The sequence below is a fragment of the Budorcas taxicolor genome, chromosome 11, assembly GCF_023091745.1.
Source record: "Budorcas taxicolor isolate Tak-1 chromosome 11, Takin1.1, whole genome shotgun sequence".
Lineage (NCBI taxonomy): Eukaryota > Metazoa > Chordata > Mammalia > Artiodactyla > Bovidae > Budorcas > Budorcas taxicolor.
Window position 1 is genome coordinate 8,632,947 of NC_068920.1, and position 26,661 is coordinate 8,659,607.

Genomic DNA, 26,661 nt, shown 5'->3' on the forward strand with positions numbered 1-26,661 from the left:
GAGAGACGGCTGTTGCCACTGCAGTCACAGGCTGGTGCTGTTCTCCGACCCCTCTCTCCTGGATCTACTTTCTTCTGTATATCCGCTATGGCTTACAAATCTCAAAGCAAGCGAATAAAATCCCAGTGCAAGAGTCTGGAGGCACTGACTCTTCTGAAGCCACTGAAGCAAGGGCGAGCAGGGAGGGCACGCCACGCAGGACTCGGGGTGGGGGAACACAGCCAGCACTGCCCCTGGGACTTGCCTTTTCTCTTTAAATCAACACCGTGATCAACTACGTGCAAAACATTCAGGAGAGGAATTGTTTTTTTAAATCTCAAAAAAATAAACTTTAGAAACTTCCTAATATATATCCTCATTATAACAACTTTAAAATAAAACTTATTAACACATCTAATATATGTATAAAAACACGTGACTTCCCTGGTGGCTCAGACGGTTAAGCATCTGTCTACAACGAGGGAGACCCGGGTTCGATCCCTGAGTCGGGAAGATCCCCTGGAGAAGGAAACGGCAATCCACTCCAGTACTGTTGCCTGGAAAATCCCATGGACAGAGGAGCCTGGTAGGCTACAGTCCACGGGGTCGCAAAGAATCGGACATGACCGAGCGACTTCACTTCACAGAGCTGTTCTCATAGTTTTGCAGAAGACTTGAGGACTCTGGAGCAAGTCTCCTAGTGGAGGCTACACCAACCAGCTGCCCGGAGCCACCTGAGCCTACATTATGGAGACACTACAATTAAATTTAGTAACTGACTGTCTGCATAAAGGCCCCAGTTGTATTTTTTAAATATCAAGAAAATACAGTTTAGTTAAGCTGCACAAATTCACAAAACCACACATAAATTTGAAATACAGTTTACGCATGTACTGTGATGAGCTTGACTTGAAAAATATAGCCTTTTTATATTTCAAGACAACTGGATAAACAAACGTTTTTATTTCCGCAAGTAATTAACTTAACAATCTGCTCAAGGTCTGAAATATTTAAAAGAGGAGATATTTAGCACAGCCTCTATGCTTAATCCCCTGGAGAAGGAAATGGCAACCCACTCCAGTACTCTTGCCTGGAAAATCCCATGGACAGAGGAGCCTGGAAGATTACAGTCCATGGGATCGCAGAGTCAGACACGACTGAGCAACTGCTCGCCTGCCCTCCCTATGCTCGATGTTTCCCCTTATGATAGAGCCACACTGTGATGGTTCAGATTAAACCTTTCAGGTGTGACGCATCAGTCTACGTTTTCAAAGAGAACCTGCGCCACACAGAAGCGCACTTCTTTCTGTCGTGCGACTGTGCACAGGAAGCTCCTGCTTCCATCTGCTCTAGAAGCGCTGGTCCGCCTCTGCCCGACCCTGTCGCTGCTGAGTCCTATTGATGCTCCCTGGAGTTACTAGATAGAGTCAGCATGTATTTTAAGACTTAAACTTGTTTTCAGAACAAAGGAAAAAATGCCTTTGAAGGCTACCTTTAAAAATCCTGTTTGAGAATGTCAGTAGGGGGTTAAACCAAAGGCTTTTCCTGACAGGAAACCTGACGATTTAGTCTCATTTTGGCCCTATTTCATAGGAATTTTAAGAGACAAACGACACTTCTTATAAGGCGGTAAAAAGTTTTGGAAGAGAAGCCAAACAGTTAACTAGCCCAGACTGGAAGAAAACAGACTCGTCCACAGGCATTTACGCTTTAAAGATGAATTCTTTAATGCTGATCCTTATTTTTGCTCTTTCCCCATGTTTGTCTCCCCTTAGAAAAGCCAAAAGATAGCATGAGGGCTACAGAGGCAGGCCACGAGGCGCAGCAACGCGCTCCCTGGTGCCCGGCTGGCCGTGCTGAGGGGCAGCGGTCACCTCCTGTCTGAGTCCTGGTGTGCACCCTCAGGCCCACTCACCAGGCTGGTCTGTGCTGCGGCCATAAAGCAGGCATCCAGAGGAGGTGCTGCTGCAGTGCCCACAAGAACAGCACCCTGGGACCTACCTCTGCAGACAAGCTTCATATGCAAACAACCTGTCCTGGAAAAATGTGGCTTTTACGGAGGACTCAGCTCAGCTCGGTTATGTCTGACTCTCCGACGGACTGCAACACACCAGGTTTCCCTGGCTCCGAAAATCTACCACCATCTCTGCTCATGAGCTTTTCTTGCAGACCACGAGACAAATACAATCGGCATTTTTAACACAAACCACCATGTAGAAGGAAAGGGCACCCCACTCCGGTGTTCTTGCCTGGAGAATCCCAGGGACAGGGGAGCCTGGTGGGCTGCTGTCTATGGGGTCGCACAGAGTCGGACACGACTGAAGTGACTTAGCACCATGTAAAGCTTCTTAAAAATTGTATCAGGTTCCTTAAATTAATGCATGAAAACCAGCTTTACCTACAAAGACATCTTCTCCTGTCTGAAGTATTTACACTCTATCTTTTAAAGCTGTAGTTTCACGTCACAAACACTGTCTCAGGTCGTGACCCTTCTGCCTAGGGTAGGGGAATCAATTTCTCCTCTTTGGTGTTAAAGGCTAAGTGCAGATGACACAACGCAACTCACAATCCATGCTCCAGACTTAAGAGCCCAACAAGCCTTCGCACTGAACACAGGTTCCTGAGAGGACCTGAATGAAAGTGACGGAGCTTCGCAAGAAGTGGGAAGTGCTGAAAGAGACGCAGGCACTGCCGCCACCACGCCGTCAGCTCATTGCGTCCAGAAACCCAGCTGATGGAACATTAGCTTCAGCACCAGAACAGGAAGGTCCGTGGAACTGTGTGCCCGACTCAGAGAAGCTGAGCAGTCATGTGGCTCCTCTGAGGCAGTCACCTCACATGCAAAATGTAGACCCGAGTCATGTCTGAACCAGACATCCCAGGTTTCTACCAGACCCACAGGGTGTAGTTATGAGAGGGTGCCAACAGAAAGTCCAAATGATACTTAGGAGTCCTGCTCCGCACTGACCTCATTTCTGTTACACAGAACTCGGATATCTGTAAACCGGGAGTCCGTCAGAACAACTGGTTGTGAATTAACAACAACAAGAACAAAAAACTATAGTTATTCCCAGCAAACTTGTAACTAAGGCCAATATTTTACATAAACATCCACCCACAAACACAATCACCTCAGATACGCAGATGACACCACCCTTATGGCACAAAGTGAAGAGGAGCTAAAGAGCCTCTTGATGAAAGTGAAAGAGGAGAGTGAAAAAGGTGGCCTAAAGCTCAACATTCAGAAAACGAAGATCATGGCATCCGGTCCCATCACTTCATGGGAAATAGATGGGGCAACAGTGGCTGACTTTATTTTTTGGGCTCCAAAAATCACTGCAGATGGTGACTGCAGCCATGAAATTAAAAGACATTTGCTCCTTGGAAGAAAAGTTATGACCAACCTAGACAGCATATTAAAAACCAGAGACATTACTTTGCCAACAAAGGTCCATCTAGTCAAGGCTATGGTTTTTCCAGTGGTCACGTATGGATGTGAGAGCTGGACTATAAAGAAAGCTGAGCCCCGAAGAAGTGATGCTTTTGAACTGTGGTGTTGGAGAAGACTCTTGAGAGTCCCTTGGACTGCAAGGAGATCCAACGAGTCCATCCTAAAGACCAGTCCTGGGTGTTCGCTGGAGGGACTGATTTTGAAGCTGAAACTCCAGTACTTTGGCTACCTGATGCGGAGAGCTGACTCATTTGAAAAGACCCGGATGCTGGGAAAGATTGAGGGCAGGAGGAGAAGGGGACCACAGAGGATGAGATGGTTCGATGGCATGACTGACACAATGGACAGGGGTTTGGGTGGACTCCGGGAGCTGGTGATGGACAGGGAGGCCTGGCGTGCTGCGGCTCATGGGGTTGCAAAGAGTCAGACACAACTGAGCCACTGGACTGAGCTGAACCGCACACACATGCCTTCACTACGTCGTTACAGTGTCTGCACCGGGCACACAGGTGCACGGCACAGAGCGGCCATGCCCAGGGGCACACACACTGATGACGGCAACCAGGGAAGCGTCCAGGGGCCAGCCGGCCACCGTGGACGCTATGTCACCAGCGGCTAACTCCTGCAAGAAACACGAGTCCTGCCTCCATCTGCGTGCCGCCTCTGCGCTGCCGCCGTCTGCCTGTGCACCGACCACTGATTAAAAAGCCACAGCATCTATGTACTTCAAGAGCTACTGGACAAATCGAACTGCTTTTGAAAGTGACAGTTAACTAAATGCTTGACACCAAGAAAGTGCTGATAACACTTCAGGCAATGATGATAGCTTTTGACAAGTTCAAGTGACATAGTTTTCACAAAGTATGTTTATCTTTGAAAATTACATATTGAAATAACTATAAATGAAATGAAGTGACCTGCTTCAAAAATAGTTCAGGGTGAGGGAGGGGTTGCAGGTGAAATGAGACTGGCTGTGAGCACATAACTGTCTAAACTGGGCAGACACAGAAGAGGTCATGGGATCACCCTTGGTGCTCCTAAGTATGTTTGGAATTCTCCAAAATAATCAACTCCTTCTGATGTGAGCTCAAAGAATATACCAGCTTTGCAATTAAAGAGCATGGACTTGTTAGGACTGTCTATATTGTTTATATTAGCTGTGTTGCTGACAACAGGTGGGTATGGCTCAGGATGTTCTTCTGAACGTCAAAGGACGGTTAAAATCATAATCTATAAACATCTGGCTTATGGATTTAGGAAACTTATACTATACTGTCATGAAATTTGTGGAGTAAGTTGAAAGAGCTATAAACTATTATGTTGCACTTTTCAATCAGAAAGACCAACTTATGGAAATAACTTTACGTAAACCTCATCACTAACAAGAAATTCCAGTCAATGCACATTCCTTCAACTATGCCGCCAGCAAGGACAACCTCTACAACAGGCTCGGTCAGAGTAAAGAAAAAGGCCGGTCCCCAGCCTCCCAGAAGCGAGTGTCCTTCTTCCCTGGAGACGCTGCCTCTCGGCGGTGCTGGGTGAGTAAGTTTAGCTAAATAAAGGGGCAGGTCCCCAGCCTCCCAGAAGCGAGTGTCCTCTTCCCGGAGACGCTGCCTCTCGGCGGTGCTGGGTGGTGAGTGTGACAGATGACAAGGGCGGGCTCCACCAGGTGAGGGCGCCTCTCCATTCACCTCCAGGAAGGACCCAGGCTTCAGTGACGGGACACTGAGCATCAGAGCTTTCGGGTATGGATGCAATGACAAGCATGAAATTTCCTGTGTGGTCTTTATAAATCAGACACGTTTTCCAGAAATTTGCATATCTTCAAAACTAAATCGTGCAGTCGGATTGTTTCTTACAGACCTGAGCAGGAAAGCCTTCAGACAGACCACAGCCCGGTCTGTAAGCCGGGCCATCTGACCACCCTTCAGCGGCCCTTCCCTGGAAAACCACACTCCTCCTCGAGGCTCAGTGGCAACAGCATCTCCTCCAGGAACATTCCAGGGCCTCCGGTTAACCAGGCTGAGGAGGAGTTCTGTACTCCCCACTTCGGAATACCTCTCACAATTATACTTATGTGACAAATAAACACCTATGTGACTTTTTAAACCGCTTCTCTCTCACTAGAGGACAAGCTCCAAGAGGCTGCAGACCACCTGGGTCCGCCCAGCACAGTACTTCAGTCCCGAGCACGCATCCACCACACTGCCTGCCAGCCCTGCTGCAGCAGAGTCACCTGGAAGCTTTAAAACCACTGACGTGTGGACGCTGCCAGAAGAGAGTCTAACACAGTGGGAGGGGAGGGGAGGAGGCTGGGGAGTGACAGTCTTTAGAAACACCAGGGGACTGTGTCAGGCAGCCCCGGGCGAGAGCCTGCCCAACCGAGCAGACTCCGAGCACAAGAAACGAAGGCCTCCAGAATCCACACCCGCCTCAGGCTGAGCATGCTGCTTGATGTTTTCACTTGCTAAAACTATAAAATAATTAGTGACACAAGAGGAGGTTGGATATGGCATCAGGAAAAGAGATAGTTGGGTTTTCCTAAACATTAATAGAAAAAAACTGATTCACAGCTGGAGAACACTCACATCCAAGCCAGCTAACCCACCACAGACTAACACACACCTGCGGCCTCCCTTCTGCGCCAGCCTCGCTCCCACACTGCCTCACCCTCCTCCCAAACCCAGCGTCACCGAGAGGTGAGGGCAGGGCCCACGTCTGCACCCCTGGACTTAGCTCAGGGCCTGGTGTGCAGCAGAGCTCAACAGGCAGCTAGCTGGTGGAGTGACGAGCGCATGCTCCTGCTGACGGACACGGGCGCCATCCCTATATGGCACGACACTCCCGCTGGGGTTACCGTCCGCGGCCCAAAGCTCCATCCACACGGCCAGTCCGCACAAGGCAGGCGTGCTGAGGCTTACCCCACGCCTCTCAGTCCCTGGCTCAGGCAGGGTGCTCACGGTGGGGGTGGGGTGGGGAGGGCCTTGCCTTTGAGGTCCCGCACGCAGCCCTCCCGGCAGCCGTGCATGAGCTGGAGGATCCACCGGTGCTGGGCCCCGATGCACTGCCACGCAGGGTCGCCAGGCGCGTGGAGGTCGGACAGGTGCCTGAAACAGCAAGGCAACGGCTGACCGAGCCAGCTTCTGCTGCTCAGCCATAAGGTCAAAACGGTAGCTAGCGTGTCTTAAAGTCACAGCTTTTAAGGATGCCTAAAACTCTGTGAACTAGTAAAGCATTCAATACTTACTCTTTAATATTCCGTTCTAAATGAAACATATTCAAACTTCTTTGCATGCAGTTAACAACGAAAGTACATTTCAAAACGCTAGGACTTTATAAAAAGCCAACCACGGTGACAGAGATGGCGCGCAGTGTCCTGATCAGGGTGCGCCTGCTCAGCTCTGGGCGGCACAGGAAACGCCAGCAGGGTCTCCGCCCGGTGACCTTCCTCTCTGGTCTGAAACTCACAGCCACCAGATGGCAGTGTGACCCTGCTTTCTATATGCTCCCAACAGGGCAGCTGAGATTCAGACCACAGTACAGAGGTTTGGTGACAGCAAACACTGGCCTGTAAGTCTAAACCCTGATTCATGAGGAGACAGTCCTCAAAAAAATACAGTAGAGGCGCCATTTTTCTTAGTCTTAAAATAGGTTGAAAAATATTTAAAGTCTTATCTGTCTGTGAAAGTTTCCAACCCAGATGGACAACTGAAGCAGATTTCTGCTGAAAAACTGACATATATTCAAAACTCACCCCTCAGGAAAGACGTAAATATAGCAACTTGAAGCAAATTAAATCAACTCCCAAAGCTGGACTTGCTGTCTTAAAATTACTCCAAACCTTAAGCTGTCTACTGTCTTGGGGCTGAAGTTTTGTTTAAGAATAAACTGTCACTAATGGTGACAAGCGTGACGTCTCGCAGGGACACCCCTGGGCATCTCTCCCAGGTCCCTCAGCACCGTGCACTTCCTCACTCAGGCGTCTCAACCAGCAGTTAACCAGAGGAGAAACAAGTCAGTGATAAACAACACCTGGCATTCGGGAACAACCCCCTCCCCGCCCCAGGACGAAGCGGGCGGTGGTTTTCCAGGAGGGGAGGCTGTGGCCTCAGGCAGGAGGAGCCGTGTGGGCCCCCGAGGCTCCTGCAGCGCCTCCTCCTGCCGCCTGGGCTCACACAGCACCCTCAGAGCCACACCAGCAGTGAGCACAGCGCCCCCCCGCCCCGCGCCCGCCCTCCTCTCTGAGGCACGCGTGCAGCAGCACGGCTAGGAGACGGAGACGCCCCTCTGCTCAGCGCCCCCTCAAATTTAAGGCTCTTCAGTCCTTCCGAAATTAAGAATAATCCTCTCTCTACCATCTTGTCAATGGGTATCACACAAAAGAGTTTATAAAGAAAGATAAATTTGTTGTCTCAGAAACTCTGCAGTGTTTCAGTTCAAAAGTACAACTTGTGTTAAGGCTTTCCTTCCCCTGGTAAATGACTTAATTCAGTAACTTTCTTTTCTTTTAGGATATAAAGACATGTAGTTTCATTTCAAAAATCTTGGCTTAGAATCTGATACGGATTATTGCTATTTCCTTCTAAACTTCATTACCAAAGAATACTTTTTAAAAAGGCTTTTTAGTGGGGAAAAGGTAAGGAATGTTAATTACGGTGAGCACAGACTCAAAATTTTAAAAGTTAAGGGTTAGAGCTGTTAGGCATACTTGGACATGATTGTTAACAAAGACCAAGGAGAGAATCACACTGGTACGGAAGTGCTGCTACGGGGCACTCTGCTTCTTGATCAGGCTGCTAGCAGCAGCGGAGTAGGGAGAGAGGAGACTGTGAGGATGCCTCGGGCCAGAGTCAGCACTGAGCCCCGCACGGCACGGGGGTGCCCATGCTCACGCCACGCACAGCTCCCAGTGTGGGGCTCGGACACGCAGCCCTGCTGGCGATCGAGCTGAGCGCCCCGCCCCCCACCTGGTGCTCACAGGGTGGCTCGTCACAGATCCCAGACTCCAGCAGATGTCTGGCGTGGCTGTGACGTGATTCCTATTCTTTAATAACTAAACCCTTAATTTTAAAAGGAGGATAACTTGCTCCATGTAGTCTCAAAGTGTCAAAAATAAAGATTAAAAAGTAAATAAATTACTTGACATCTTCAGTGACATTCTTGTTCTTTTCCTTTTGAAAGGACAGAGAATAAAGCAATAGGCCATTTAAAAGAACCTTTTTTAATATCACTATCTTTTAAATGGTATCCAGTAGGTTAACCGGTCACGGGAACTATCATGAGTTATCTACACAACGGCAATTCACTACATAAAGGAATCCTGCACTCGATAAGGTCTAACATCATCTTCCTACCAGGAGATGTAACAGAATAACTGTAATTATTAGTGAAGCAGCATGGCAGAACACAGACAAGACGCTAACAGCTTCGTATCCTAGATGACGGGTTAATCTTCCTGGGACTCTGTTACTTTACATGTTAAAAAAAAAAAAAAGCAGCTGGCTAACAACACACAGTTAATTAGCAGCATTAAATTTCCATGATTCTACAAGCCAGAAAAATTCCTCAGTGTGTGCTTTCTTCTGGGGACACTTAGAGAAAAGCACAGACAGGCTGGGAAGGCAGACAGCCAGAGGCCCCCACCTGTGGAGGAAGTGTGACCAGGTGCCATGCGGCGACCGCGTGTCTTGTTGGGGGGCAGCCGGCATCCCAGCTCCCAACTCCTGCCCACGTTAAAACTCCCTCCCTCTCGAGCAACGCGGTTCCCACCACGCTGTGGGGTCCACGTTTCTGCTGCTACTGCTGTCCTTTCCAAGGCGGCATCCCCACCTCCTTTTCAAGCCTGGAAGCTTTCAGAACCCTCAGCTGTCGAGCCCTGCCCCACCTGCCGCACTGGGGCCCCGTGGGACAGCACCACCCCCGAAGCGAGTCAGGGAGCAGCCCCCCCAGCCGGGCTAGACCCTGTGGACAGGAGAGGGGCAACGAAGCTGCTTTCCCTTCGTCCAAGCCGGCAGGATTCTCTTGCCTTTAAAGGGCGACTGCTCCCCAGTCTCAGTACATACAAGACCGGGTGACCTACATGGGTCCCCAAACTTCTGCTGCTTGTCTTCCCTTCTGCTGTCTCATCGCTCTCTCAGTCTCCCCGAGTCTCTGTAAGAGCGACAGGACGGTCCGGCGTCACCCTGACACATGTGACTCTTTAAGGCTCTCGCAGCAGGCTACCTTATGTAACGTTTCTGGTCATGCAAAGTCGACGGGGTCTCAAGCAGCTTCTCCAGAAGCAATTCTCTTAAGGCTTCAATCCGTGTTTCTACTTCAGCATAATCTGATTAAAAAGGGAAGAATTACATGATTTACAGAATGAAAGTTTAAAATCGAAGTACGGAAAGCAGACTGGCTGTGCGGGACAGAGGGGCTGACTGAGAAGAGGCAGGAGGGGAACTGCCCCAGCAATGAAGACATTCTCTGCAGGACTCGGGTTACAGGGTGTGTGTACCTGCCAGACTCACTGGTCTGCACTGTGTGAGCCTGTGCGTGCACACACACACCCCCACTGTGCATGTAAATTTATCACACTAAAAATAAACCTTTCTGGGTCCTTATCAATTTCTTTACAAATTTAATCAAGTCCTGTGATACTTCTCCCAGGTAATAGGCATTTTAGGCTTTTATTTTCTATAACTCTACCATAGAGATAATTTCAAAACTTGCTTAAAGTAGGGTTAGAATTCATAAATATATTATTAGTCTTTCTAAAGAGGGAAGAATAAAATGTAGATTTCCATTTCTGTAAAACATCTGTAACAGTTCTTTCCAGTAAAAAAGACCTAAGTAGCATCACAATTATCAAGGATCAAAGAATGTCCACCCACCCTATAGTTCTCTCTCCAGGTCAGTAAGAAATTCCACTATGTTACTCCTGAAGTACCCATCTTACACTTGAAAAAGGGCACCATATAAACAAAAGCTAAAATGCACGTAAACATTCTTTGCAAAATTCATTCCACAATTTTCTGATCAAAGCAAAGTAGAAAATCTTAAAGTAATAAATCTTACATTTCTTGAAAACTTGCACCTCTGTTTTCCCAAAAAGTGATTTGGCCTTTTCATAATCATTAATAACCACATCATAATCACCCTTTAAAATAAAGAAACATTTTGGAGATTGTCAGTAAAGTTTAATTAATTTGGTTAAGATAAAAAACATCTTAACAACTCTTGAAAATGTAAGACATCTACGCCCACAGGCACACAGACAGGCCCTGTACCTTTTGGATGTTCCTTTCAATATTCAGAGGGAGGTTGAAAAGAAACTTGAATCGCTGGAGCACATTGAGTGCGTTTCTAGTGGAATCTGCCTTGTCCTTTCGACCTAAGACTTCTTGAAATAATGCATCTGCAGTGTTACTTGCTCCTATTTTAAAAGGAGAAAAAGAAATTTAGATAAAAACTAATTTTGGTCAGAAATGTGCAACTGGACAAAAGAAACGAAATGCTAGACTGCTATTATACTTGATTTTATAAAGCTCAGCACACTTTTCTAAAAGTCAATTATACTGGAGTTTTTATTTTTTTACAGTTTGCTAAAACACAATTTCCATCTTGCTTGCTAAGTCTTTTCATATGTGTACACCAATTAATGGTAGCCAATTAAGAATAACCATACTTACCAGGCCCAAATAAATTCTCTAATGTCAATCTACATTTATTTTAGCTTCTTTTAACTTTTACAGCATTATGGACCCTTAGGTTATTTCATTAATTCAGATAATAGGTTAAAACACACACATATACACAGTGTGTGCACACACAAGTACGCTAGTTAAATTCTCTGGATTCAGTATCTATATATTCATAGTAATTAGAGAAAAAAGGAAGAAAAACTTTCCAGAAAAGTTATTCACAAGAAGCATTTTAGATCTAACCCTACTTCTGTGTAAAATCATCTATGCAGCAGGCAGAAAAACTACATAAGCAATTTAAAATATCGAATTCTAACACACCATCATTAATGAATAGTTCTTAAACCAGCTTAATATTTCTAGAATGATACACAAACTGGACATTTTATATTTACATATATATATGTATTTTTTTTACCTTAAAGGCCTCAAATTATATGAATCACTAATAAACGTTTATCTAAAACAAAACTTACTGTATATAAAAATACTTAAGCTTTTTCAACTTGTGAATTATTTTTAATTAGTCACAAGGAAAGTAGAGAAAAAGGATAAACTCTTTTTGGCTGTTTGATCACTGCTCATATAAAGTTTCTACATTATCTGGTCTAGTGACTATACTTTAAGCAAAGATGAAAAAAATGACCTCCGTCTCGCTGGGTGGCTGGCATGCCACATTCTCTAGTCCACACTGTGGGTGGCCTGAGTGTGTTAAAAGTCGTCTTTGTAACATAATTATTTTATCTAAATAATGTTTAAATTCTGTTGAAATTTTAAAGGCCTGATATAAAAACTTTGTCAGTATAGCTATTTTCACCACGTTATTTAACGTAGAATACTAAATTTCTGCTATGAGAAAAATATATATATTCCCTTATTGCCACCAAATCATATAATGATGAGTAAATGAATATTGGAAATCTGATTAAGGTTAAAAAGTGTTTTTCTTGGAATGCTTATTATTAAGCATTTATCATTTAGAAACAGACTTCATGAATTGAGGCTTCATAAATGAATACATTTGTGAATGAGGACTGAATATTTTTAAAGGCTGATTACCTAGGTGTGTGCTGTGAATGTTAAATCCTCAAGCACTTTCTCTACAGTGAAAGAGCACAAAACATCAAAACTAGATTTTTTTCACCTTAAAGACAATAAACCAATACTAACTACTAATTTTAAACACTCCTAAAAAGCACGAAAACAAGTACAGGTAGAAAATCCACTTAAAATTAAATAATATAAACATTTAATACAGAAACCACAGAGGCAGAAATTATAAGCTATCAAACTCTAATTATACAGAATATACATAAAACTTTAATTTATACACAAATTCTAAGTTATGAAATTATCTTAACTTATAAAACACTGTCCATGAATTATCATTCTGTCGTGAACTTTACTGCATTCACAACAAAACTCTGGGAGCTCGTAACTGGTAACTGGACGATTATATACAGTAAGAAAATAATGGAAGCAGTGAAGCCAAGATTTGGGCAAGCAGACAAAAAGCAGCAGCAGCTCACCAGCCACACTTGAGGCCTTCATTCTGCAGGGCAACTGAGAAGTAAAGGACAGGCCGGCTCCTGGAGCTGAGGCAGGACGCCCTGGAGCAGCCCCACCGCGCACAGCAGCCCCAGGCCCGTCCGGACTGGAGGCCGTCCCTCCCCCTCGCAGGGACAGCGTGCCCTGCTCTTGGGGACGGACACCCCCAGCACAGACAGCAAGCACAGAGGCCTCAGCTGGGCTGGCAGGGCGGTGGCAGGTCCCTCGGCCTCAGACGGGGCGACCGGCGTGGGCCTGGAGGGCTCCACGTTCAGGCAGCCAGAGGCAGACAGCGCACGGCTCCCGCTCCTGGAGGCAGGCAGACGGGGCCGGGGGTGGACGGGCGGCCTCAGGAACGGAGCTGACACCACTGCAGGCAGCCGGGTGGGGACGGCAGCACTGCCCCAGGAGAAAGCCTCGCGCCCTCTCACCACAGGCCACGTGCGGCACTCCACGTGGCGCCAGTCCCGGGTGTGACATGAGGCGTCACACATGGTCACCCAGCCATCACGTGGCGCGCCTTGAACTTACACGATATCCGTGTCACGTGCTTCTCAACAGAGCAGGAGGACAAGATGGGGAGATGGGCCACTGCAGCGCGGCCCCGGATCTGAGGTCCTCAGCGACGGGGAAGCCTGAGCCTGCGCCAGGGGCCGTCGCCCCCCAAGAGCGCGTGCGGCTCCGGGGTGCCTGGCTGCCTCGGGCCTGCCTGTCAGAGTACGCTCGAGCTCTTTGGGGTCCTGCTCAGGGCGCTCGCACCGGGCACAGAGTGCAGCCCAGGCGGCGGCGACCCACGTCTCTGCCTGGGGAGCTAGGGCTCCCCCCGACCCTTGAGGCTATTCACCCCCGGAACAGGAAAGCTAACCAAAGTTAAGGAAAACTTTTCAATGTACAGTTAAACTCACAGCAAGACCCCGACACAAAGAGGCTGAGCACCCTGCCACGTGTCTTGCTTCTCCTAACAAACCCCAGAGAGGGACAGACAGGCAGGCTTCACAGGGCAACGCGGGCTGACCAGGGGCCTCTGAGCCACCAGTGCTCGCCCCCGGCCCGCCTGAGGCCGAGCCCCCACCAGCCTCAGGCCCCGCTCACGCCTCTCCCTGGCTCCTCTTCTGTCTGCACCCAGCTTCCTTCCAGTCCACTCCCAACAACTGGCAGCATGTTTAAGTCCACAATGTGACTGCTTTATTTAAAATCCTTCCGGGGCTCACCAGCAGCCTCCGAATAGACAAACTCCACGACATTGCATGGAAAGCTCCTCACAAGCAGACCCCTCGACCTGCAGCCTCCCCCCTCATTTCCTGCTTACTGAACCGCAGCGGCTCCCTGACCAGGGATGCACGTGGGCCCACGGAGGGCAGGGCAGCACAGGGCTGCGTGCAGGACCGCATCAGCGATCGCGCAGCTGAGCGAAGCAAACAACCCTAACCATCAATTGGAAGACGACGCTTCTTCAGTGACTTCTAAAATTTTTGCTGAAATGTTAAAAACTTGCTGTTGGTTAGAAACTGAAAAAAAAAGAAAAAACAGTAAAACTAATTTTCATTTAGTACACTATTAATATAAAATATTAGAAACACTGAAAACTCAAGTACTTAATTTCTTTGTATACAACATTATCAAGATAGCCTGCCTTCTCTTCTCGTCATAAAATCTGCAGCATGTATCAGGCACCCTTTCTGGGCTCCAACAATCACCCTCGTGTCCACACCTGTCCACCGTGTCCCAAGCATCCCAGGTGAGTCCCTCGTCATACCCTCCTGGTTTCCGTGGGGACGTGCACCCTCACCGAGCTCCTTGGGGCTCCCACACGTGACAGCGCCCCACTGGTGCCTGTCTACACCCCCGCTGATGGGCTCTGAACCCCGCTTCCCCGTGCTGGTGCACAGTCATCTCTGCAGACCCCGTCCTCCTGCGAGCGCCTCTCTGAGAGATGCGGAGGCCACACACAGGCACGCTCAGCGTCTGAGCGTGACTCTACCCCGAGGGCAGCTGGGCGTCCGTAACTGGTGAGCGAGGGGGGTGGTCAGCCAGAAGCCAGCGAGCACCGATGCCAGGCGGTGCAGACACAGGGCCCCGAGAGCCACGAGCTCCAACCCAGCACAGCCGTCCGCAGTTTACAGCACAGACTCAGAGCCAGGCCTCCAGACCCAAATGCCACTCACTACGGGAAGTGACTCAGGGAACGCACGGCGTCTTTCTGAGCCTCAGCTCTTTCATCAATAAAATGGAGATAACAGAACAAGCTTCCCAGCTTGCAGGGCTGAGCACCTGTAGGGTGTGGAAGCAGCCCCTGGCCAGGCTGAGGGACCGAGGTCTGGCCATCACAGCTGCAACCACAACGCCTGGGCCACACTGTCTCTCCCTGCAACCGGCGCTATCTAACCCGCAGCATCAGGCACATGGGTCTACTTCAAGTGAAACTGAAATTAAAACCTACATTCCTCAGTGACACTAGCCATGTTTTAAGTGCTCAACAGCTACATCTCCACGGCCCCTGAAGCTGCTGGCTGTACTCTCCTGCAACAGGTGGCACACAGAGGAATGCAGACTCCACAGAAATCAACACTCGTCACTGCACACAGAAGCAGTACTGGACATGTCGAGTGGCTGTACTCTCCTGCAACAGGCGGCACACAGAGGAATGGGGATTCCACAGAAATCAACAGTCGTCACTGCACACAGAAGCTGCTGGCTGTACTCTCCTGCAGCAGGCGGCACACAGAGGAATGCAGACTCCACAAAAATCAACAGCCGTCACTGCACACAGAAGCGGTACTGGACAGTGTGGCTGTACTCTCCTGCAACAGGCGGCACACACAGAGGACTGCAGATTCCACAGAAATCAACAGTCGTCACTGCACACAGAAGCGGTACTGGACAGCGTGGCTGTACTCTCCTGCAATAGGCAGCACACACAGGGGAATGCGGATTCCACAGAAATCAACAGCTACATCGCCACTGCCCCCGAAGCTGCTGGCTGTACTCTCCTGCAACAGGCGGCACAGAGAGGAATGCAGACTCCACAGAAATCAACAGTCGTCACTGTACACAGAAGTGGTACTGGACAGCGTGGCTGTACTCTCCTGCAACAAGCAGCACACACAAAGGAATGCGGATTCCACAGAAATCAAGTCGTCACTGCACACAGAAGCTGCTGGCTGTACTCTCCTGCAACAGGCGGCACACAGAGAAATGCAGACTCTACAGAAATCAACAGTCATCACTGGACACAGAAGCGGTACTGAACAGGGTGGCTGTACTCTCCTGCAACAGGCAACACACACAGAGGACTGCGGATTCCACAGAAATCAACAGTCATCACTGCACACAGAAGCGGTACTGGACAGCGTGGCTGTACTCTCCTGCAACAGGTGGCACACACAGAGGACTGCGGATTCCACAGAAATCAACAGTCATCACTGAACACAGAAGTGGTACTGAACAGGGTGGCTGTACTCTCCTGCAACAGGCGGCACACACAGAGGAATGCAGACTCCACAGAAATCAAGTCATCACTACATCACTGCTTTGAAATTAAGAAGGAATTATTGAATACCAAAGCAAATATGAGAAATGTATCAGTGAAAACATGTTTTCAAGCATTTCAGTGAAAGGTTTCAAAACTGGTAAATTCTGAACCAAATGGACTGAATTTCTTACGGCCAACATCACCCTTCAGAATCTTAAAGTGAGAAGGGTTTCCCAAATCTTAAGAAGTTTCATTTAAAATAACTCAGGAAAAGCACATGTAAGTTAGTATGTGATCATGCCCCAGACGGTGCTCATACTCCTGTATAATCTCTGCACGGCTCCTCAAGAGCAGTGATCAGGTCCCACTTTCTGGGCCGGGACCTGCTTGAGGGCGGCAGCCACATGCCCCCAGCTCTGCACTGGACGCTGGCCCAGCACGACCCTGGGCACATCAGCGTCAAGCTGGCCGAGTTCACCCGGACCACAAGCTTCCCCTACGACAGCAAACACCAGCACACGGCCGACAGAAACTATCTCTGGGGAAAAGGGACTGTTACAAAGGAACATATTCTACAGAAAATGTTCATCCCAGAAAGTCATGGATCTCAAAGGGCTTCTCAGAGAAGTGACATTCATGGTAAGCCAATTTACTCAAAAAAGAGCAAACTTCAGTAGAAATTTAAAAGGACACGTTTCTAGAAAAGTTTGTGCTTATAAAGGAATAGAAGTGAAACAATTTCCCTCACAAATTTTACTACCGCAAGTCTCAAGGGAGAACTACCTCAAGTGCTGAAAAGAAAAAAGTGATGCTATCCACTACGCTGGGCCTCAGCATGAAACAGATCTTAATTTTTTCCGACATTAACAAATATCCATTTTCGTCTACTGAAACAATGAGATACTTACTAAGCCAGCTTGTTCTCACAAATCACCTTTTCAAAGTTAGCTATCATTTTTTTTTTAAACAGATATCATGGTTTGATGGCAATTTCCCCAGGGAAAATAGCATCCCCAAGTAGAAAATAGCCTTCCAATCCTTTAAAATGTCTGACTATGTTAATACAGAAACAGATTTAGTAAATGCTTGTTTGGGCTGAATTCAGACTATATTCATTTGAACAAAGCTGGTGACCTGATACTCAGACAAGAAAAAGAAATGAGGTAAAATCTCAAGGCAAAATGATAGTAATACAAAAAAACAGAGAGAAAAGTATTTAAAGTGTCATAAAACCCATAAATTTTGAGATGAACTTGAAGTACTCAAATTCTACTACCAAGGAAAGCCTATATCAAATTAAAATCTCTTTCTAGAAAACCCTTATTATCAGAGATCCCAAGGTTTATGAACAGGTCATTACAAAAAAGCTCAGAAACTTCTGCTGATGGGACTAAGTTAAGACAGAAGTGCAAAACTGACCTGTTAGTACAGCCCTACATTACAGCATCCCTAAAGGGCCGATGCTGGGGGTCTTCAGTACCCTAGCTACTCTCGAGCCAACTTCCTGGTGAAGCTGCGTGCTCCACACGCTCACATGTGACAACAAGGAGAGTCCCCTGGACACCACTGCTCCTTGTAGAGTGTTCCACTGTGTCCGTGGAGACAGCAGTCTAGTTTCGAGCCACTAACATTGTAACAGGGACTGACTTATCTGCTGAGTTTCTTCTAAATCTGTAGGGTAAGTAGCTGAAGTTCATATGCCAGCAAAGAAGGGGAGGTGGATAGAGCCTTGAATTCCATGCATCAGTTTCTCTTGGCCTACAGTTCTTACAAAATGTCTCAGAGTTAGAAGCACTCAAGAATGCAGCTGTCTTAAGTTTGTTTTGGAAAAAGGCATGGCATACACAGACAGACAGCTCGGGGCCTGCCCTTCCAGCAGCTGATGTTATCCGTGCTGCCGCCGGCAGATGCTTGGAGATACTCCTCTCCGTTCCTGGTCAACGATGATCCTGGCGGCCACCGCAGCAACTCTTTACCTTTGATGGTGTCATTTATGCACTGGTCTCCTTTGCAGTAGCAAATTTTACTTTTTAAGCAGCACACTGGCTTGCTCTCAAATGATGATTCTCATAAATAAAATGCAAACAGAAAGAGAACATTCATTTTCAACATTTTTATTCTCCTCTATGCTCATTAAATCACTATTTAGAAATAAATACCAAAATACAACTTAACTGCCTTGTTCTGTGAAACCAGGTCCAAGAACTGTATCAAAGCTTGTTATCAAGTCCATAAATAAGTTTGGGTAGTGGGACAAAACTTACTGTTCAGAACATTCTCCAGTTTCTGTGTCATGGACCCTTCTACTTTTTCTGTTCCATCCGCTTCTAGTTTTTGATGGATAGCTAGAAAAAAAGCACCAAGTTAAAATGTAGGCTATTTTAATGGGTGGGAAAATGATACATCAAAAAAGATATTTTTAAACAGCTCAAAAAATGGTTCTATTTTCACTGCTAGAAAGAAGCACAAACACACAAAAACTCTGCAAAGTAACCAGCAGACACCAGTCTAAGTCACGGTAGTTTAATGCTATTAAAACAGTACATAATACATGTACTTAGTCATCTGATCATGAGGCCTGAGGAGTAAAGATGACTGAATTAAAAAAAGGAAAATAAGCTTAAATTACTAATATGTTTGGCATTTGGCCACAGGAAAGTCATTCTTATTTCTCAGTCTCACCATCTACAAAACAGAAACACTGCTGCCTGACGTCCGCCTCAAGTGTTTACTTTCAGCCGTGGGGCACAGCACGGCGAGCGCGCATCGCCCGCGCTCTGCTCAGTCTGCACTCCCTGGAGGCTCTCAGGAAGCCGCTGGTGCTCTCCACCAGCGCGCCAATCTGTCGGCGTGCAAGTTACATCCGAGTTTCTTGCTAGCGTTTATATATGTCTACATGAGTCTGGTAAAGTGTCAGGAAATCATTAATTTATATGTAAAACCTTTTACCTACTAATGAGAGGAAGTTTTAAAAGCAAACAGGTTTCCTCAAGTGAATCACTAAGAAAATTTTCAAAGTAAATCTCTGAAATACAATGCGAGATCCAAAACTGTGACACAGTTAAAGTAATAAGAACAGCAAGGTAAACGTCACTGAGACATGACCTTAAGCAGACACCACAGTAAGCTCCTAACACACGATGTGCATCCAGTAAGAAGCCAGGGATGAGGTCCTAACATTATTCCTGTTTCACAGACGGGAAACCATGGTTCAGTGAAATTAAATAAGTTGCCCAAGGTCACGCAGCCAAACCCAAAATTTGAGCCAAGGCAGTGCGATCCCAGGACAACAGCTTCACCCCATCCGGCCCACACTTCGTGGGCAGATGACAAACGCCTCCACCTCTTTCACGCCTGTAAATCGGGAACATAGAGCCGTGTGCATGGGAACAGCGTTCAGTCGCAAAGAGGAGATTCTCTCCACGGTAACAGCCGTGCACACAGCCCCAGCACCACTGCCTGCTAGCCCTCTGCAAGCTCAGGACTGCAGTCAACGGGGAAGCCCCAGCAGACACCGAGGGTTACCTACCTGAGAGGGCGTCCTGTGCCTCAAAGAAAGTGCTGAGCCCCCCTTTCACGTACGCCAGGCTGCCCTCGCTCTTCTTGTTAGCCTGTCTCTTCAGGTGGGTGATCGCCATTTTGAGTTGTTCAAAACTGAAGTGAAATGAAGCCACGAGAAGACAATGCATTAGTTGTAAAATACTGAAGCTACACTGGAGAGACACAGACTAATACAGTATGTAATCAGATGAGACCATGCTTTCAAAGTCTTTCCCAGATCTAACCCTCTGCACATTACAGATGCCAAAGTCACAGCGGCTGTGCAACAGCTTTGCACAGCCCTCACGTGTCAGACCCCTGAGAAGTTAACTATACATGCAGATATGCTTACACTTGACCCAAATCAACACAGGGTTTGCCAGGTAAGGAGTTCTGAAGAGCATCTCCCAGGTGCAGAGGCCTGGACCACACAGGGGTGGGTGGCGGGACCCCTGGACGTCCACTCTGTGCACGTCGCAGCCAGGCCCGACCATTAACAGTGATTTCACAGGAATCATGGGGGTCGGCTCAAAATTTACGTGACTGAACAGACCATACTACTTCATCTTGATAACTCAAGCAGAGAAAAATCGGCTGGTCTCTGTATTTGAGAAGTTTCATTACCACTGAAGCTAAGAAAATCTGGCTATAAGTTGTTCACTATGTTCTTGAGTGCCAAGACGGTGCTACACAGAGACTGGAGATCAGTCCTGACTTTCGGTAAGAGAAGCGCATCTATACCGTGAAGTCAGAACCATCTTCCCCAAGACAGACTTCAGACATTTGCTCTAAATTTACCAGGCCAGATTTACTCTAATTGTACACCAACTTCTCTTGTTTTCTATGATGGTTTTGATCCCAATAGGTGAAGGAAGAATTTCTTCTAAGGTGTATTTTAACAAGTTGGGGTGTTTCAAGGATACCAATTTCAAACAATAAACCATTTAGTCAAGCATTTCTACTACAGCAGAGTGCTCCAGCTAGCCTTGCATGCGAGCCACAGGCCTACTGTCGCCCAGAGGTCAGGCAGGCTCTTAGGCAGCGGGAACAAAGGGGCCCTGTAAGTGGGTGTGTGGCCCGTGTGCACCTTCTGCTGATTCTAAGTCAAGTCTTTGAAAAATGACAAACAACTCATCTTCCTTTGCTCTCTGGTCAGGAAGGAGGTGTCTTCCTTGTTTCAGACCAGTACTTGAGACCTCTGCTACCTGAGCAAGGAGGGGGTCACACGCAGACACAGGACAACAGCTGAGACCCAAGCTTTACCGGGCGGCACAAACAACGGAACATACAGAAGCGTCAGGGCAGGAGGAGACAGGGCTCCTGGAAGTAATGATCCCATTTTACAAGTAAGGAGCCAGACGCTCTGACATGCTCACAAGCACCCCGAGAAGCCACACGGCACGGCCCGCTCCTCACCTCGCGCTGGAGTGGTTCTCAATCAGGTACCAGGCAGCGGAGAAGTTCTCACTTGTAAAGTCAGCACTCATTCCAGGGAACAGCGTTTCTAAGTCCTTCTGGGGAAATTTACCTCTGAGGGAGGAAAAAGGCTTAAGATGTGTTTAGAGTGCTATTGCTACAAAGACGTAACCAACAGGAATAAGCATGGACACACATCACTGCAATGATACATGGCGCACTATGGAGTCTAAGTCTGTGCATATCCCACACAACTGTAGATATAAGCTTTGTGTATATATAAGATAGCAAATTAGTTACAATGCAGAAATTGTATCAATAAAAGAATATAAAACTTGAAGAGGCTGCGTTGATACTTCATGAAATCTATGCAAATATGAAATCATTTCCTATCCAATAGACAAAATTTGGGTACACTGACATTAAAAACAGTACATCAACCTGTTAAAATACTTTCTGTCAAAGACCTATGTGAGAGCTGGCTTAAGACACACTGATGCCGATGCACGGCAGTTGCTGACCCAGGCAGATCCACCCAGCACTCGCGCTTCTACGCACACGTCTAGATCAAGTCCAAGGAGAGCTGACGCTGAGGGACAGTCCCTTACCTGCGGCCCCTCTGCAGCCAGGAGGGAGTCTGTGCCGCCACAGGCGGAGGGCGGCAGGGCCAGGCTCCTCACGGCTCAGCGACACCTCTGGGTCCTGACTCAACCAGTCGTGGAACCCACTATCTCTGGACTTCGTATGAGAAATAAATATCTTCCTTGCTTACACCACAGTGAATTTTTGTTTTCTATTACTTACAGCTGAAGGCACCCTGAATCTACCCCAAAATAAGATCTGTTACACAAACACCTAGAAAGCTGACAGTGAGTGACACCGCTGAAGCAGCGATGCCCCGTGGGGAGCACGCCGGCAGGCGCAGAGGCAGCTCAGGGCAGTGTGCACAGGTTCACAGAGTTTCTGAATAACCTTGAGGAAACCTCTTTACCTCCCTAAGGCTCCATTTATTCATGAGGATAATGAGATCATAATCTCTTCCTCTTAAGAAAATGCTGAGGATTAAAGTACATAATGCATGTGGAAGGCTTAACAGGTTTTGACACTTAACAAATGCTCAACAATGTTACTTTGTTACCTTTATTGTTTACACTTGGTTCTCTATATTTAATAGATTCTTTCATTAAGAACCATTTTATCTGATTCTAACAACATGATGAGTTATATAACCCCATTTTACAAAGAAACAGCCCCAGTACTTCTATTGCCAAACAAAGAACCGGAGGATCTTATGGAAAATGTCTGCAGACGTAGCTGGAAGTCTAGAAACACAGAAAGTGAGAGAGAGATTCCGAATGCAGGGAGCTGCTGGCGGTCCTGCTCAGAGCACGAGCGAGAGCAGAAGCTCTGTCTCACAGGAGCATGCAGTCTGGAGGCTTAGCGCTTGGTCCAGGGTGACTGGGCCTGGGTCTGACCCTCCACGTGAAGCCACAGATGAACAGCAAGGCACACTCTCAGTGACGGACTAAACCCACACTTCAACCTCACGAACCACAGAGTGCGAGCAACAGGCTAACGTGTAACACGCGAAGTGCTTCCACTAGGGAACCAACAGTTCTAGCAGCTGACAGCCCTCGTGCCCCCACAGCGCACGCTCCCCATTAGATGCCCGTGTGAGCTCAGGTTACACCTTCCGAAGGGTTTGGCCATGAGGACCCAGGTACAGGGGTCAGGTGCAGGACTACAGGAATGTCCTCAACTCAGCAGCATTCGCTTTCAAAGAGGAGACTGACCTGGCGACCCCAGTCAGCAGAGCAACAGAAGTCCTTCTGAAAAAAGTTCCCCGCCCCTGCAGAGAGGGCTGGGTGCAAGTACGGCTGCGCCCAGGCCCGCGCCGCAGCTCCCGACTGCAGGCAGGAGCTGCAGGGGTATGGGGGTGCAGGGGAGCGCGGCCCCCCGCCCCGGCCGGGCCGCACGCGGCCACACGGCTCTCACCCCAGCTGCTCTCTGTGTTGAGTGTCATCAGCCTGCTGGAGGCTGCGCGTTCTTTCCGTTTTGGTCTCACACAGTTTCTGGGCGCAGGCACTGTACCACAGTCCACAAGCCTGTTTCTGAAACTTCTAGATGGCCCTCTTTTCCAAGGCGCTTCCCTTCCGCACTCACACTAAGAACTACTCGCCACCTTCCTGCTTTCTGACTGGAGCAGGAAGACTGGTCACCTTCTCTTGCTTCTGGAAGGCAGCCTGCTGAGGACACACCAGACTGCGCGGCTTACAAAGCCTCTGTGGACACAACCCAGAGGCCAGGCGGGCATCAACGCACTGCTCGAGACGCCTCTTCCCAGGCAGTAACTCCCAACAAACGGTGAATCATACAAAAACGGGGTGTGGTGTGGGGGGGAGAAGCTCCATTGTGATGCCCTCACTCCCACACACGCCAGTCAGTCTAGTCACTCGGTCGTGTCCGACTCTTTGAGACCCCATGGACTGCAGCACACCAGGCCTCCCTGTCCATCACCAACTCCCAGAGTTTACTCAGACTCGTGTCCATCGAGTTGGTGATGCCATCCAACCATCTCATCCTCTGTCGTCCCCTTCTCCTCCCGCCTTCAATCTTTCCCAGCATCAGGGTCTTTCCCAATGAGTCAGCTCTCCGCATCAGGTGGCCGAAGTACTGGAGTTTCAGCTTCAACATCAGTCCTTCCAATGAATATTCAGGACTCATTTCCTTTAGGATGGACTGGTTGGATCTTGCAGTCCAAGGGACTCTCAAGAGTCTTCCCCAGCACCACAGTTCACAAGCATCAGTTCTTCAGTGCTCAGCTTTCTTTATAGTCCAGCTCTCACACCATAAATGACCACTGGGAAAGCCATAGCTTTGATTAGATGCATCCTTGTTGGCAAAATGATGTCTCTGCTTTTTAATATGCTATCTAGGTTGGTCATAGCTTTTCTTTCAAGGAGTAAGTGTCTTTTAATTTCATGGCTACAGTCACTATCTTCTGTGATTTTGGAGCCCAAAATTATAATAAAATCTGTCACTGTTTCCATTGTTTCCCCATCTATTTGCCATGAAGTGATGGGACTGGATGCCGTGATCTTAGTTTTCTGAATGTTGAGCTTTAAGCCAACTTTTTCACTCTCCTCTTTGACTTTCATCAAGAGGCTGTTTAGTTCTTCTTTGCTTTCTGCCATAAGGGTCCTGTCACCTGCATATCTGAGGTGATTGGTATTTCTCCCGGCAATCTTGATTTCAGCTTGTGCTTCATCCATAAAACTACCATCTCCAAAAGTCTCACTTACAAATACTCTCCTACTAGGTAGAGAGGACTTTTAAGAAATAAAACCTAGGGAAGGCTTTCACTTATTAATATGAACCTGTTTTTATCTTCTTTTTCTTTTCTTTTTAAATTATGATGTCTCCATCATAATTTAAGCAGTGCAAAAAATGCCCATTTGTGACAATCAGTATAATAAATTAGAAATACAGACTTTTTACGAGCAAATTCTAGTCTCAGTTCAAGTGAAGTTATTTTTTTCCAAGTTATTAGTAACATTTTTGTAAGTTTCAAGGCTCTGCGTGTGAAAAACATCAGTTAAAAGCCTAGGAGGTGAAGGCCTTCAGCAGCGGAAGGAGGCCATCAACGCCCGCCGCTAGGCCTGTGGGCAGAAACGCAGCCACGCCCCGCCGCGCACACAGGGAGGAGCCCCCCTCGCTGCCTCTCACTGGCGGCTCCCACTCAGAGGCACCGCAGGGCCCCCGGGCTCCATCCTGCGCATGCGGCTGTGGGGCAAGAACCCCCATCAACACTCACACGGCCAGACAGGAGCCGACTCCTCTCCCACAGGCGGCCTCAGCACTTCTGTCTGGGAATAAATCAGGACCACAGCACTTTACAGCAAGTAGCTGTAATTCTTCAAGCATTCTCAGTGCATATGTTTCAACAAGCAAGTAATTAGATCCTGCTACTCCTTCTCTGATGACATTTTTTAAAAAATTGAAAATGGGTTGCCTCCCATCTTCTAACTATAAAAGCAGCCCCAAATGACATTGATAGACAGAAATAAAAGAAACAGTAAGAGGAAATGTTCCCAGGGCTTCTAACCTGAGTGCAACACCGCTGTCTACAGGGACCAAAGCTTTTACCTAAAGAACATGAAGTGGGCCAGGGAGATAAACCCACACCCACATAACACCGCTGTCTACAGGGACCAAAGCTGCTACCTAAAGAACATGAAGTGGGCCAGGGAGATAAAATCCACACCCACATTTTAGCATCTGTTCCTTCTCTCCCATCCTCCTTTCCTAAAATACGGCTTCTCTATTTGAGGTCAGACTTCAATAAAACAAATGCAGCTTTCCTGACAGTATCTTTAAAAGCTAAGAAGGAACCTGAAAAGCATTTTTCTGGCCAAAACTACTCTCTTCTCTTGGTTTCCATACATTTTCCGACTCTCGCCTTCTGTTTTCTTGCTTTCTGGAATCTCTATTCATTCTTCCTTTTGATCAGAACACTTGTGAGACTTCACATGGGCCGTCCTTCCGCAGTGTGGAGGCCTGCCAGGGCCCCACGCCGTCCAGGCGCGCCTGCTCTCTGTGTCACAGAAGCGGAAGTGGGGGCTGAGAGCGACTGGGGGGCCGGCACAGAGGCCTGTCGGGTGCGGGTGCGCCCGGGAGACCGCCAGGCCGGGGGCGGGGGCCGGGGGCGGGGGGGGGGGGGGGGTGTTCCGGCGCAGCGCCGCCTAGCACTGCCCACTCTGCCTGTGCCCTGGGACTCCCTCTCAGCTGGCTTAACACTCCACTGGGCTCCCCATTAATTAATGAGTTAAATAAAAGTTTGGACATGTCTGCATTTTGTATTTGTATGACAATCAAGCTTCTACCTTTTCCAAAACTACCCTTTAGTTATTCCACGGCTGAGCAAATTATTAGTGAAACTTTCAAGAACAGCTTGGAAGAAACCTTATAGTCAATTCTCTCACCGTCTGAGCACTTCTCGAATGTACATCTCACTATCTTAAGATCTGAATACAATGCATCACCTGAAATCCTGAGTCAAGGAAGGACTCTCCTCCTGGGCAGCAGAGCCCTGACCAGCAGGCTGCTAGCACACACCCGCCCCTGCCCCACCCACGCAGCACGCGCGACACAGGCCCCTGCCTGCAGCCTCCAAGTCACCTGCAGGCAGCGGGAGGGCCCGGAGCCGACTGAGAGAGGGGCCTGGACCCAGCCAGCTCCTTCAGAGGAGAAAGGCAGACCATCCCCAAAGAGTCGCACTCTGAGTGCCTTCTGGCTGGCCACCATTACGTAAGGATTATCCTGAAGCCTATTCAGAAAGAGGGCTCGACTGGATGGGAGGGGTCTGGGGGAGAACGGACCCAGGTGCATGTGCGGCTGAGTCCCGTCACTGTCCACCTGAAGTCACCATGACATTGTTAATTGGCTATACCTCAATACAAAATGAAGTTTACGGTCTGAAAAATAAGATAAAGGAAGAGGGCAGTAAGAGACAGTTCAAGCCCCCTTCACGGTTGGCGGCAGCGGCAGTGACAAGACAATCACAAGGTGAGAGG

The 26,661-nt window shown here is 47.9% G+C and overlaps 1 protein-coding gene across 4 annotated transcripts in view; it reads right to left on the reverse strand.

Moving 5' to 3' along the window:
* EXOC2 (exocyst complex component 2) overlaps nucleotides 1–26,661 on the reverse strand; it is a 123,519-nt gene that overhangs the window by 63,577 nt on the left and 33,281 nt on the right. For all 4 annotated transcript variants that reach the window (XM_052647750.1, XM_052647749.1, XM_052647748.1 and 1 more), the window contains exons 5-11: nucleotides 21,089–21,202; nucleotides 19,662–19,786; nucleotides 18,397–18,477; nucleotides 10,699–10,844; nucleotides 10,487–10,568; nucleotides 9,653–9,755; nucleotides 6,419–6,537 (exon numbers count right to left, since the gene is read on the reverse strand). In XM_052647750.1, the coding sequence (XP_052503710.1) occupies nucleotides 6,419–6,537; nucleotides 9,653–9,755; nucleotides 10,487–10,568; nucleotides 10,699–10,844; nucleotides 18,397–18,477; nucleotides 19,662–19,786; nucleotides 21,089–21,202 (770 nt within the window). The remainder of the gene's footprint in view (nucleotides 1–6,418; nucleotides 6,538–9,652; nucleotides 9,756–10,486; nucleotides 10,569–10,698; nucleotides 10,845–18,396; nucleotides 18,478–19,661; nucleotides 19,787–21,088; nucleotides 21,203–26,661) is intronic.